Source organism: Pogona vitticeps, chromosome 1, assembly GCF_051106095.1.
Source record: "Pogona vitticeps strain Pit_001003342236 chromosome 1, PviZW2.1, whole genome shotgun sequence".
NCBI lineage: Eukaryota > Metazoa > Chordata > Lepidosauria > Squamata > Agamidae > Pogona > Pogona vitticeps.
This window is the reverse complement of record NC_135783.1, coordinates 34,390,693-34,402,931: the sequence shown is the minus strand read 5'-3', so window position 1 is coordinate 34,402,931 and position 12,239 is coordinate 34,390,693. Positions and strand designations below refer to the sequence as shown.

General features: G+C 41.5%; 1 protein-coding gene across 1 annotated transcript in view; it reads right to left on the bottom strand.

Annotated features, from left to right (window-relative positions):
- The window catches only part of IARS2 (isoleucyl-tRNA synthetase 2, mitochondrial), a 49,455-nt gene that overhangs the window by 6,181 nt on the left and 31,035 nt on the right, over positions 1 to 12,239 (bottom strand). Inside the window, exons 13-18 of the mRNA XM_072990464.2 lie at positions 12,116 to 12,218; positions 10,683 to 10,776; positions 5,984 to 6,092; positions 5,752 to 5,854; positions 2,976 to 3,101; positions 1,073 to 1,204 (exon numbers count right to left, since the gene is read on the bottom strand). Coding sequence (XP_072846565.2) covers positions 1,073 to 1,204; positions 2,976 to 3,101; positions 5,752 to 5,854; positions 5,984 to 6,092; positions 10,683 to 10,776; positions 12,116 to 12,218 — 667 coding nt within the window. The remainder of the gene's footprint in view (positions 1 to 1,072; positions 1,205 to 2,975; positions 3,102 to 5,751; positions 5,855 to 5,983; positions 6,093 to 10,682; positions 10,777 to 12,115; positions 12,219 to 12,239) is intronic.

The following is a 12,239-nucleotide window of genomic DNA, read 5'->3' as shown; positions in this document are numbered from 1 at the left end:
GCAGTCCTCTAATGGAGCTGGGAAAACCTCTGAAGACTTCCCCAGCACCATTTTTGAATTTCCCGCCCTTTCCCCCTGCCTTTTTCCATTCGGATGCTTGCTGAGCACCATCAGAAGCAAGCCTCCAAATGGAAAAAGGCAGGGGAAAGAGGCGGGAAGTTCAAAAATGGTGCTGGGGAAGGCGTGCCCAGCACCATCGGAGAACTGCCGGGGGACCTCTGAAAGCAGCGATCCCGGTTGAGGGGACCCCCGCCAGTCCTCCGATGGTGTTTCCCCAGCTCCCTAATTGGTGACTTTTTCAGTTTTTTCCCATAGGAATGCATTAATTTAATTTCAATGCATTCTTATGGGAAAACTCGCCTCGCAAGATGAAAATTTCACAAGATGGCAGGTCTTGCGGAACAAATTATTTTCGTCTTGCGAGGCACCACTGTAGTAGGGAGATTTGTTAGCAAGTGCAATGGCTTCCTCCAAGATTTAAACACAGCAAACTGGCAAAACAAGACTGGGGAAGCTCTGAGAGCTAGAAAACCTGGCCGGGGGGGCGGACCCAAAGCAGAAATGGCTGGATAAAGTTTCTGATATTTGAAATTTTAGGGGAATATGCAACTCATTTAAAATCTACTCTTTGAGGCTTCCATTAATGTAACTTATCTTTCTCACGCAGGGCGGGGGGGGGGGAATGGTGGTGAGACCCAGATGATGGCTGGGCAATCATAAAAACTGCCTTGCAGCCACATTTGCCCTCAGACTTCATGCTTCCCTTCTCTATGATGCAGGGGGAAATGGCCCAAAATATGTCTTGATGTGCTCTTTTGACACAACATACCTTTTTTTTTAAAAAAAGTACATATTTCTTTTCTTTTTGTGCATTTTTTATAGATAATGTAACACATCTGTATGTTTGCTGGACTCATGAGCTACACACTCTTTTATTTAAGTTTAAGAATAATTGGAATGGAACAACCTAAGACAGTAATACAAGTCTCTCCTCCAATGAATTCACAGAGTCTTTTCAAAGACTCATGGCTCACTTCCTTTTGTCACAGCCATCTCATCTTCCACCACTTACCTGGGTTGCATAGCCGTGGAGCAGGTGGAGCATGTACTGGTCAATGACATACATCTCTGATGTGGGGACTGCATCTGTTTCTGGACTGAAGCCCGTCAGATTGCCCAACAAAAACCGGAGTGTATTTCGAAGCTATCATAAAACCAATTGGCAGTACAGTATATATAACAGAAAGCAAAGAACACCACAAAATTCCAAACAAAAAAGACATAACCTTTAATTGTTTAATTGTTTTTCCGTTAACTCTGCCAACAAGAATCCAGTTAGGCCTCTTGATTTCACGACACTGCAAAGAGTATTCTGGATGTTCCACTCGAGTCACTCTGCCACTTGAGACTTTATTTTTAAGTTTCAGAGAGGAAAGGAAATGACCATTTACAGAAGACTGGAAATAATCTGATATCACTTTCTAATCTCCTAATAACATAGGGCCACATCTAGTAGCTGCTATGAGACATGTGCATTCCAATATTTTGAGGTTCCAAATCCCAGAATTCTTCATTCCGGGTGTCCCACGTACTAGGAGACAACTGTATTGTACTCACATGGAGAAAAGCTGGGCTGGAAGGCTTCATGGCTCAAGGTAGGTCAAAGTTCCATCCTAGTCGCCTGTTAGAAAAGGCAGTTGTTGCAGTGTTTGCTGGATCTTTCCAGCCAGCACCAGGAGCAGCTTCCTTTTCCAACTGGAAATTAGGCCCAGACTCAGCCTATTCTGGCCATACGGTCTTCTGGCTCAGACTTCCACGAGCGTAATTTAGGTACAGTGGTGCCTCACTAAACGACGACTCCCCTAAACAACGAATCTGCATAACTATTACTTTTTGAAATCACTATAGCGGTTTGTAAAACAGTCATTCCAATGGGGGATTTTCGCTGGATGTCGATTAGGTCCGTGCTTCGCGAACCATTTGTTCGCAAGATGATTTTGTCAGCTTTACAAAATGGCTGCCCTGTGTTTTCCAGACCCATGCTTCGCAGGGCAACCATTTTTACAGCTGATCGGTGCTCGCAAAATGGCTTCCCTATGGGTTATCTTCTCTGGACGACGAGATATTTTCCCCATTGGAATGCATTAAACTGGGTTTCAATGCGTTCCAATGGGGAAAGGGTTTTCGCATGATGACGATTTCGCTAAACAGCGATTTTCATGGGATGGATTATCGTCGTCATGCGGGGCACCACTGTATTTTTTTTCTGGTGGGTAGAACTCTCAAAATGCTGGAACCTGGAGCCGAAATAAAACAACCACAAATGCACATGCCTATTTGTTACAATGTTTCCAAACATGCCTTCACTGCGTTCTCTCCCCTCCAAAGGTCCATGTTCCAAAGTTATGCACAATGGAGAGCTCACCAAATATTGGCACTGCATGATTTAGAGCCATGCCTAAGCCCTAAGGCTGGGAGGCAAGATGTCATGGCAAACCACAAGGATGCTAGACGTCAACACCTGGTCTTAACAGCGTGGAACAACCATTTTGCCATGGCTGCAAGTGGTGGAACTCACAGCACGATAACACTACTAACGCAGTGTCTCATTAAGCAAGAACGTAAGAGCAGAAGACAACACTGAGGTTGGGTGGCAAATTGTATGTTTCTCCTACCATACAGTTGTGCCTTAAGAAACCCATCAAAATCCCTTCTGACAGAACACTTCAGACCCACAAGGCAGATACTGTCAATTCCATAAGCACTGTGGCGGACAAACAAATGAGCACAAACATGGCACTGGAGAATGCTTGATGCCTCAAGCGTTATAAAACAGAACTACAGCAATGGTTCCTTGAAAAGAAAAGACGACGTGCCTTCTTATGTACTCTACAAACCAGGACTTTTTTCAAATGGACTCTACTCAAGCGGAGGCACTCGTTTGGGGGAGGGGGTGGAATTCTTTGGCTTCCTACCTTGTTGATGTCGTCTCGCACGGAGTTCAGCACAGCAGGCCCAATCAGCACGTCTGTGTAGACATTCGATTCAGCTACCCACCAGCGCAAAATATCAGCGCCATATGGAGGTTCTGTGCTGTGGTCCTGTGAATTGACAAGATGGGAATAGGACTCTCTTCAGTTCTGGCAACTACTCAGGAAAGACCATAATGGGAGGACATCTCTTAAATATGTGGCAGCTGTGCCACAAAGGTAGCAACAGACAAGTACCTTTCCCAACGGTTACAAAACCTCAACAGTTGGTAAATTTAAAGCACAAAGCAACACATAAGGAAACATCAGTGTCCGGATTCTGATCAGGGAAACTAGAAAAGCAGCAACAGTCTACCAAGGCTGTCCTACTCTGGGAAAAAGAGGAAAAATAATGTGATGAGAAGGCAGGATTTTCTGGAAAAGACACCAATGCTGGGATAGGTGGAAAGCAGCAGCAGCAAAAGAAGATCAAATAAGAGATGGTCTGATTCCCTAAAGAAACCCACAGGCCTGAGTTTACAAGATCTGCACATGGCAGTCAAAGACAAGGCAGTTTGGAGATTGCTCATTCATAGGATAAATATAATTTTATTTACTTATTATTTATTTAAAATATATCTACCCCGCCTTTCTCCTTGAAAAGGACCTAAGGCGACTTACAACAATGAAAGACAATACCTGTATTTAAAGTTGAAAACAATGAGTATACAACAGTAGTTAACAGAATTAAAATGCAATATTTAAAGCTAAGAACTATGAATATAAAGAGACATGTTATATCATTTAAAAGCCAATATTAAAGCTAAAAACAATAAGCATACACAACCGAGGACTCACTAGTTTCCAAAGGTTTTTAACTGGGCTTTTTAACCCCCTGCTTTGCTTTAACCAACTACTGCCACCTGCTGCTACCATACTAGAAGCGAAGAGTTGAGACAGGAGAAGAAAACTGGAATAACTGGGCCCAAGACTATGTAAACCAAGGATTTCCTTCATACCCAATAAATCTGAAATGCTAGAAAAAGCAGCAACAAGACTTTCGGGGGCTCAATTCAAAACATTTGAATGTCAGCTCTAGCCAACGCAGTGCTGCAAAACAGCTCAGATGAAATACTGAGCATATGTTATGATGGATTTTTTGTGATAAAATGCAATCAAGTAACCAGAAGGGGTGGGAATGCAACATAACAGACAAGTCTTCACCCATGTTGTGCTCTCCACATCTCCCATCACCTCTGTTCTTAGCCAGGCTTGTTAACAAAAGCAGAAAGGGTGGGGGATGAAAAAGAGGCAAAATAGTGTGATACTTTGAAAGAACTAATGGATGTATTGTATTTCAATTAAACCAATCAATCAAAGCCGCCAGTCTTCAAGGTGCCACAGTATTTTGCCTTTCTCCCTCTTTTTTCTCCTTTCACTTTGCTAATGGGCTGATGCAGGTTAACATGGACACTTTGCCGGGAATTAGCCATGTTTTTTTAGAAGGATTTGAGCCATTGTCAAAAATTAATTTGGAGGCAACACATTGAGACAGAAGGTCCTTCATGCCTCTGATGATCCCGGAAAAATGTTCTCTCTCCCTCTCCACCCCCCTCAACACACACTGTATGCTGTCAATCAGCCAACCAACAACTTCACTCCTTCAACAATTACTCTTCCACTTCCCAAGGTCTGAGGGTTTAGGCAACATCAATCTTCTGAGGGCATCTGGGTGAAGTAGCTGGAAGGCAAGATAGGGATGGAGGGAGAAAATATATATCCTGGCCTTCCTCAACTTCTCATCCCACCAGGCACAACTCCCACCAACCCCGACCAGTGCGCTGAGGACAGTGGGTCTGTAATCCGGTTCCTCTGGACAGGTATAGCAGGTTGCAAAAGGCTATGTCCACCCAATAACCATCTGAATAAAAGGCTCAAGCCAAGTTCATGTTCGGTGTGAAGTCATCAGACATGAAATCCAATCCCGCCTACATGGAGCAGCCACTGATAAAGCAAGGCAAGCTGCCATAAAACTGCTCTGTTTTCATGGTGACTCCTATGTGCAAGCAAAGCTGGGAGAGCTCCATTCCAGTGAGGAACACAGGAAGCACTGGGAAGTTCAGCTCTAAAGGGAGACTTTGGGGAATTTTCATCCAAGCTGCAGCCATTTTTTTTTTAAAAAAAATTGTTTCATCCACCTGGAGATAAACTTTATCCTGTCACATTTTACCTTGCCTTTATGTTATAATGACCAAAGTCATCAGAACAAGACTTAGATTTGAGGAGAAATGGCACAACAAAGCGATTGCCATCTGCTCCTCTGTACGTCAAGCTATAGAAGGAAAATGAGGGAATAAAAGCAAAAATGAAAAAACACAATCTGAAAAGTCTTTATACATAAGAGTGATCAGACTTAACAATTTTTTGGCAGCCCAATGTACAAATAAATACTGTACATAACGTATACATATTATGCCCATGACAAATTCTGCACCCTTTTCATCTGGAAAGGGGTATGCACTACAGTATTTGAAGAGAAGATGCGCCTAGAAATGCAGCTCTGAGCAACAACCATTCCCAGTTCAAACATACTGTTAAACTATGGTTTATGGCTCTATGCACTGGCTATAGTTTGTATGTTCTCTCTTCTCCTCTCTTCTCTTACAGCTCATTTAGTGCAAAGGAGGAAATAACTGTACCCAGCTGGATTATTTGACTACTTATAACCATCATCTGGTTACTGTGTTTTCAGATTTGAAGACATAACTAATGAATTACTCACATTGCCTCCATTGATGACCACATCTGGATCAACCACATTGCCAATTGATTTAGACATCTTTTCTCCCTTTTCACCAAGAGTGAATCCATGAAAGACAAGTGTCCTAAAAGAGAAATATTTTAATAGTGTACTTTTTTCTTTGAAATCCAATAAACAAGAATATTTTGTGTAATGATATAGTTGCACAAATTTAATGAATTCTAATTAAATCTATTCCTAGGTATCAACTTACTTATATGGTGCCTTTTTTCGTGCAGCCAAACATGTCAACAGAGATGACTGAAACCAGCCTCCCAGCTGGTCCTTCCCTTCCAAGTACAGATCAGCCACTTCACCTGTTTCTAAAGAAACACAGAAAGACTATTCAGTATTTTAAAATGCAATCCTAGCTCTTCTGAGAAATTATCTTAGTATAAATTGTATCTGTCTACTCATCTATCCATCCCATATGAAAAGGCATCAACGAAGTTTGCATAAGCCCTTTCTTTGAAAAATTATCTGAAGATGTTTTGTGAATAAAGGGGCACATTCTCCCAAGTTAAAATGCATTTAAGTGTATTTTGAATACTATAAAAAGCATTCCTGTGCCTTTAAAGGCCATTTTCTCTTTTGAATTTTGGTAAGCATATATCTGTGAAGATTCTCAGTCATCCAGGTGTGGTTATTTGGAAGTTGAGTCATGGCAACAAGACTTCTTTTTTGTTACGTTGAAACATTTCACTATTTATTAATCCAAATAGTTTCTTCAGACTGAAGAAGCTACTTGGCTGAGTGTTGAAACATTTCAACCTAACAAAAAAGCAGTCCAGTTGCTATGACTCAACTTCCAGATTTGGTCAGCATAGCTTTTCACAACTCCACATTCCTATGCAGGGAGAATTTCCACTAAGATTTTCCCATCTTGTCAACAGTCCAGTCCTACACTAAATCTGCCAGTCATAACTCTCCGACTACATGGAGAACAGTTGATTTCCCCCCCTTTTAATTTTTTTTCAAATTCTAATTTGTTTTTCAATGGTAAATTCCCACTCTTTCCCCTTTCCCCCCACTACAGCATTCAGTTGTTCCTTCTTCCAGTTCCTTTGCAACCCTGTTTTTATAGTATTCTGCTGTTTATCTTTCAGGAACTGTTGCTATTTCTCTCTACCTGTAACAAGAACAATGTAACAAAGGTCAAAGTAAGTTGATTTCCTATGAAGCAAACTTCGAAGCATGCTCCCCAACCCAATCTCCTGCACGTAGAAGGTCTGACCCATTCACCCCAATGGCAGGATGAGGTTTTCTTTATAGATCAGTTCAGGCACTGCTCTCCGGTTGAAATGACTGGGCAAGCTCAGCACATCTGGTTGCCCAAAGGGCACAAAAGACTCTCATGCAGAGCTCTGGACTGGGGATGGGTAGATCTCAGAGCTGAAAATAGCTGTTTTTTTAGGCTGCAGCTCCCAGCATGCATCAGCTATAATGGCCACTGGCTATGCTTGCTGAATGGTGCCCTCTAAAAAAAAGAACTTTCTCCCAATTAAACTTGATTTCCAGTGAGAAAGAACTATCTTCAGCCTGCTAAAAGTGCAATCTGACATGTATGTAACTAAAGCTAAGCTCGGTCCAAGAAAATGTGATTTGAGTTTTGAACAACACACTCAGGATTGTGCCTTAGCAGCATTATCACTGTGTTTGTATGTATGCGTCTTGGGGATGTTATGTGCGATTTTTCATGGTCAAAGAAGGCCAGCCCAGAAGTACCTTAATCCTCTAATAAAGGGAAGACGTGAGAAAGTGGAAGGGGGAGGGTGCTGGAGAGAAAAAGGAAATAGCTGGTAAAATTTATTCATAAAACATGAAACCCAATCCAGCAAACATATGTGTAACACAGCTACAAAGCGCTACAGAAGCACTCCCTCATAAAGAGGAAATATCTCCTGTCGATACAAGCATTGGACACAAGGTTTTTCTCATTACCAAATGACATGTGCTTGCATGCTGATTTGCAGTTACAGCAATAGTCATAGTAACAGATGTAGTAGTGATTACAAGAAGAACAGTAATACAGTGGTGCCCCGCAATACGATGACCCCGCAGTACGACGCAACTGCAGTACGACTTTTTTGCGATTGCTACAGCGATCGGAAAACGATGGTCCCCATGGGGGAAATGTGCTTTACGATGATTAGGTCCTTGCTTCGCGAACCATTTGTTCACAAAATGATGATTTTTCCAGCTCCGCAAAATGGCTTCCCTTCACAAAACGGCTTCCTTCCCTTCACAAAATGGGAGTTTTCTGGACAGAAGCTTCACAAGACAGTAATTTAAAACAGCTGATTGGCAGTTCCCTGTGGCTGATCTTCACTGGATGACGAAGTATTTCCCCACTGGAACGCATTAACCAGTTTTCAATGCATTCCAATGGGGATTTTTTTTTTTTGCATGATGACGATTTCACTGCACAGTGATTTTCCTGGTATGGATTATCGTCGTCATGTGGGGCATCACTGTATCACAATTGTAGCCAATGTTGGATTTAAACATCTTTTCTCTTGAGATGGGGAAAAACCACTTCTCCATTCAACAACGCTAGAATTAGGGGTGCCAGATCCCTGTGTAGTTAAAAATCCTTGTATAATTCTTATGCCCCTCCAAATGTAATATAGTATTGTTTTACTTTTTGGGGGGCATAAGAGTATTACATGAATGATGTAAGAGTATAATAATATTCTCTCTTTTAGCTATCTATAAAGAGGTCCTAAGCCACTTTAAAGGCAGCTAAAGGACAGAAAATATCTTGGTCAAAGAGCAAAAAATGGAGGCGTGATCTCTCTTCCTTCCCTCCAATGGAGTGGGGAAAAATCCACCTATAACCAAAACTGTGCTGCTCAGACCCATACAAATCAGCGGAGACGGAGAAACGGCTGTACTGGGCCAAGGCTTATGCAAACAGAGGATGATTCATTTCCCTCAGGCACAGAGTTTCATGTAGACATTTCCTCCTCCCCTTGCAATATCCTTGCCATTTACAGCATCAAAACATGGACAGAAAGCTTTAATTGGAGTAATAATTTTCAGTTAGAGTTCAATTATTTACAGCTGGAGGTCACAGATGTTTATGGTTCTTTTAAATTTTAAGTACAATAATCCATATCTTTGATAATTGGAGACTTTAGCCCATAGATTAAACAGAGTGTACTTTAATGTCAAATACTATTATCCAAGTCTTTCCCTTTAAATGATTTGTCAGCACGAAAGCTCAGACATGATAGTCTTGTTATAAAACGATACCATTCATTTAGTTAAATATTTAGCAAAATATATTATGTTGCTAAATGCTATGATTCAGGAGGAAGACAAATGAGAGATGGGCCAAGGAGGACAGGCCAGTTCAAGTGCTGCTACATCCAGTGCCTCTATGGCGGTTTCTCTGCAGGCACAAGCTTGGTGGAAATATGCAGGAAATTCTGCACAAGGCATAGAAAGTGCAGTATTCCTAAAAACAGAACATTCTGGCCAACAATAAAATGTAGACAGTCGCCAAATGCAGGACAGCTGAAGAGGACAAGGGGTGAAGTGGCAACCTGGTCCACACTGAAATCACCAATGCACATTTCAGCGAGTCACCAGAATCGCAACGGAGCCAGACTCACAGGATCACAATGGTGACACGCTTTGTTTTGCGGGGACAAGAGGATCATTGAGGTCCTGATCCCGCAGCTCCTTTCTTTCCTCTTAGTTTAGCTGCCCTCTCCATAGTACTGAGAATACATGTTTGTGAGCCATCCGTGCCGCAATGGAAAATATTTTCATGTGGCTTGTTTTTGAATGAACAATTAAGACTCCCTAGCTTTATAAAAGACTCACTTCTAGTGGAATGCCAGGACTGGTTTCATGACATGGATCAACTTCTTGTACTCTTGCTCCCTTGTTATACGCCTCAGGCATGGTGAGCATGTGGGGACTTGAAACAGAATCATCTAAGATATGTTAGACATAGAACTGATAATTAAAAGGATATATGAAAGTCCCTGTTTCTTAACTCAATTAGTTTTTAAATGAAAGCTGACCTCTCTTTACCACTGTGCTCTATTTGTGAAAAGGGATTCAACCAGCACGGAAGTGGAATTCTTCTAAATCTGAGAACTTTCAGGAATTGGAAGAGGGTTGCAGGCTTGGTTGATGACAGTCACATGGTCAGACAACAAGGAACCACCTCCTTTTATGGCCACAAATCTTGGGGGTGGAGCTTTGAAGTAGCTACCACATGACTTCTGGTCATCTGGGTCCACTCCCAAAAATACATGCAAAGAAGGAAGACTAGACCACCAACACCTGGGGTAAGGGTTCTCCAAGTGCAAATAAGCTGTGCAAATACACTATCATTTAACTGAGAGGTTCAAGACAAAGTGCAAAGAACCCTTAGATAAACTCACTGTTTGCTGATTATGCTATTGCTTCCTGGGGTTGCTAGGAATTCTCTGGGTGAGTATGTTTTACAGTTTGACAAGACTGTTATCAGATATTTGTGTATTCCTGGTTTAAAGTTCAAATGCACTTAATCACCAAAGACTGTGATTTCAACTTCACTAACACTGCAGCTTTTCTCCATCATTCTGAAGGCATAAACAGCGGAACAAAACTACTCCCATTATATTTTAGATGGACATCTTTGCATTTAGCCACAAGAAGCCTACAAAGCCACTGTTTGCAGGCTACTGATCTTCACTTAAAATACAAAGACTGCCTTGATACCTGAAATAAAAGGCATGTCTAGCATACAAAACTTAGCACTGTACTTGAGACAGAACCTCCAAGCTTGTAATTAAAAAAAAGCAACTGCATTGCATAAAAGGTGACTAGTGCTTACTGTAAATTTAAACTTACTGGCTGTAGTATCTTCAGCCCAATGCACTACACAAAGCATTGAAGAGTCAAGGATCCCTTACCTTCCAAAACATGAGCCCAGGATGTTCCACTGTCGAACCAGATATCCAAGATGTCCTGGCCTGTTACGTAATCCTGGACACTATCATTATCAGCCTGATTCAGAAACAGACAGAGAGGAAAATGAAGTAGGGTGCTATAGGTCACTCAAACAGGCTTTCATTCCAGTCACATTTGTATCTTCTATGTATGTAAACTCAGGAAGATCTGTTACAGCATAGCCCTTTTTAATTTAATGCTCATGGAACGAGGGAATAAGCGTGTTAATTTATTTCAAATTTTTGTTAATGGCCCAGAAGAGGTTTACAAAAAGAAAAAAAACAAACTTGATAAAATGACACATTTTCAAATCAAATCACTGGTGTGTTATTAGAATCTGAAAGATGGAAATAAAATTTAAACAATACAATGAGAATCAGCATCTACATCATGGACTACAATGGACTACTGTCCCACCTGAAAGTCTAACCCATCTATTACTATATAAACGTCCATGAACTACAATCTAATGCATTGGATACATGAAACAATATACTCAGTTGGGAAGTTAATGCACACGCATCTGCCAATTATGACATGCACCCAAACATATGCATGTACACGTGTACATATAAACCTGTGTCAGAAACTCATTTGTTCCATCCACCATCCTAGGGCTTTCTCTTTTCTTTCTGTACACCAACATTTTTTCCATGCTAATCTCTTTTGGTATCTCCACCTCAGTATTCATTTCCACTCATGCAGAAATGGAGCACACTGTACTCCATGGGGCAGGGGAATACCACTTTCATGGTTACATTTGCCCAATTTGACAATCCCACATTGGCTGAAATCCTATTGCTCAGCATAGTAAGTTCCAACTACAGTAAACCCACTGAATCAATGGAACTTACAGAGTAGCTGACTCACCAAATCCCCACTGATTCAATGGGCCTAATTGCAACTTACTGTGCTAAGCAATGGGATTTCAGTCACTGTATGCAACATAGTGTATCAGACACTGGCTGAAATCTTGTTGCACTATTACACAAAAGGTGCAACTATGGGAGGTGAACTGCTTTAAGTCAAAGAATTCCACAAACATTGGCGGTTGCACACTCAGGAACATGACTAAGTATGCAACGTATAGTACCTACAGAGATTTCTTAACCTGAGGCAAGCTGCCTCTAAAGGTTAGGCCATAGCAATGCAACAGGATTTTAGACAATGTCTTTCATAAGAACCAGTAGCTAGCACAGCCCGGTACGACAACCTAGTTCTGGATTATCTTTACCTACTCTTTGGAGCACCACTAAAGGTAGGATCTGACATATCCCTGATCTGCCAGACCTCTGAACTCATCTGGATCCTGCTCCGTAGTGGAAAACTTTAGCCATTTCCTACACAAATTTCCTACAAAGAACAGGTGCTCACAAATGGGACTGCCTTGAATTACCTTTGCCAATGCTTCACTGGGAAGAAGCTGTTCAATGGGAAGAGTCCACCAGGCATCACTGCCGTGCTGCTCCACCACTTTAATAACATTCTCAATGCTTTTTCTGTGACAAAAACAATAGAAA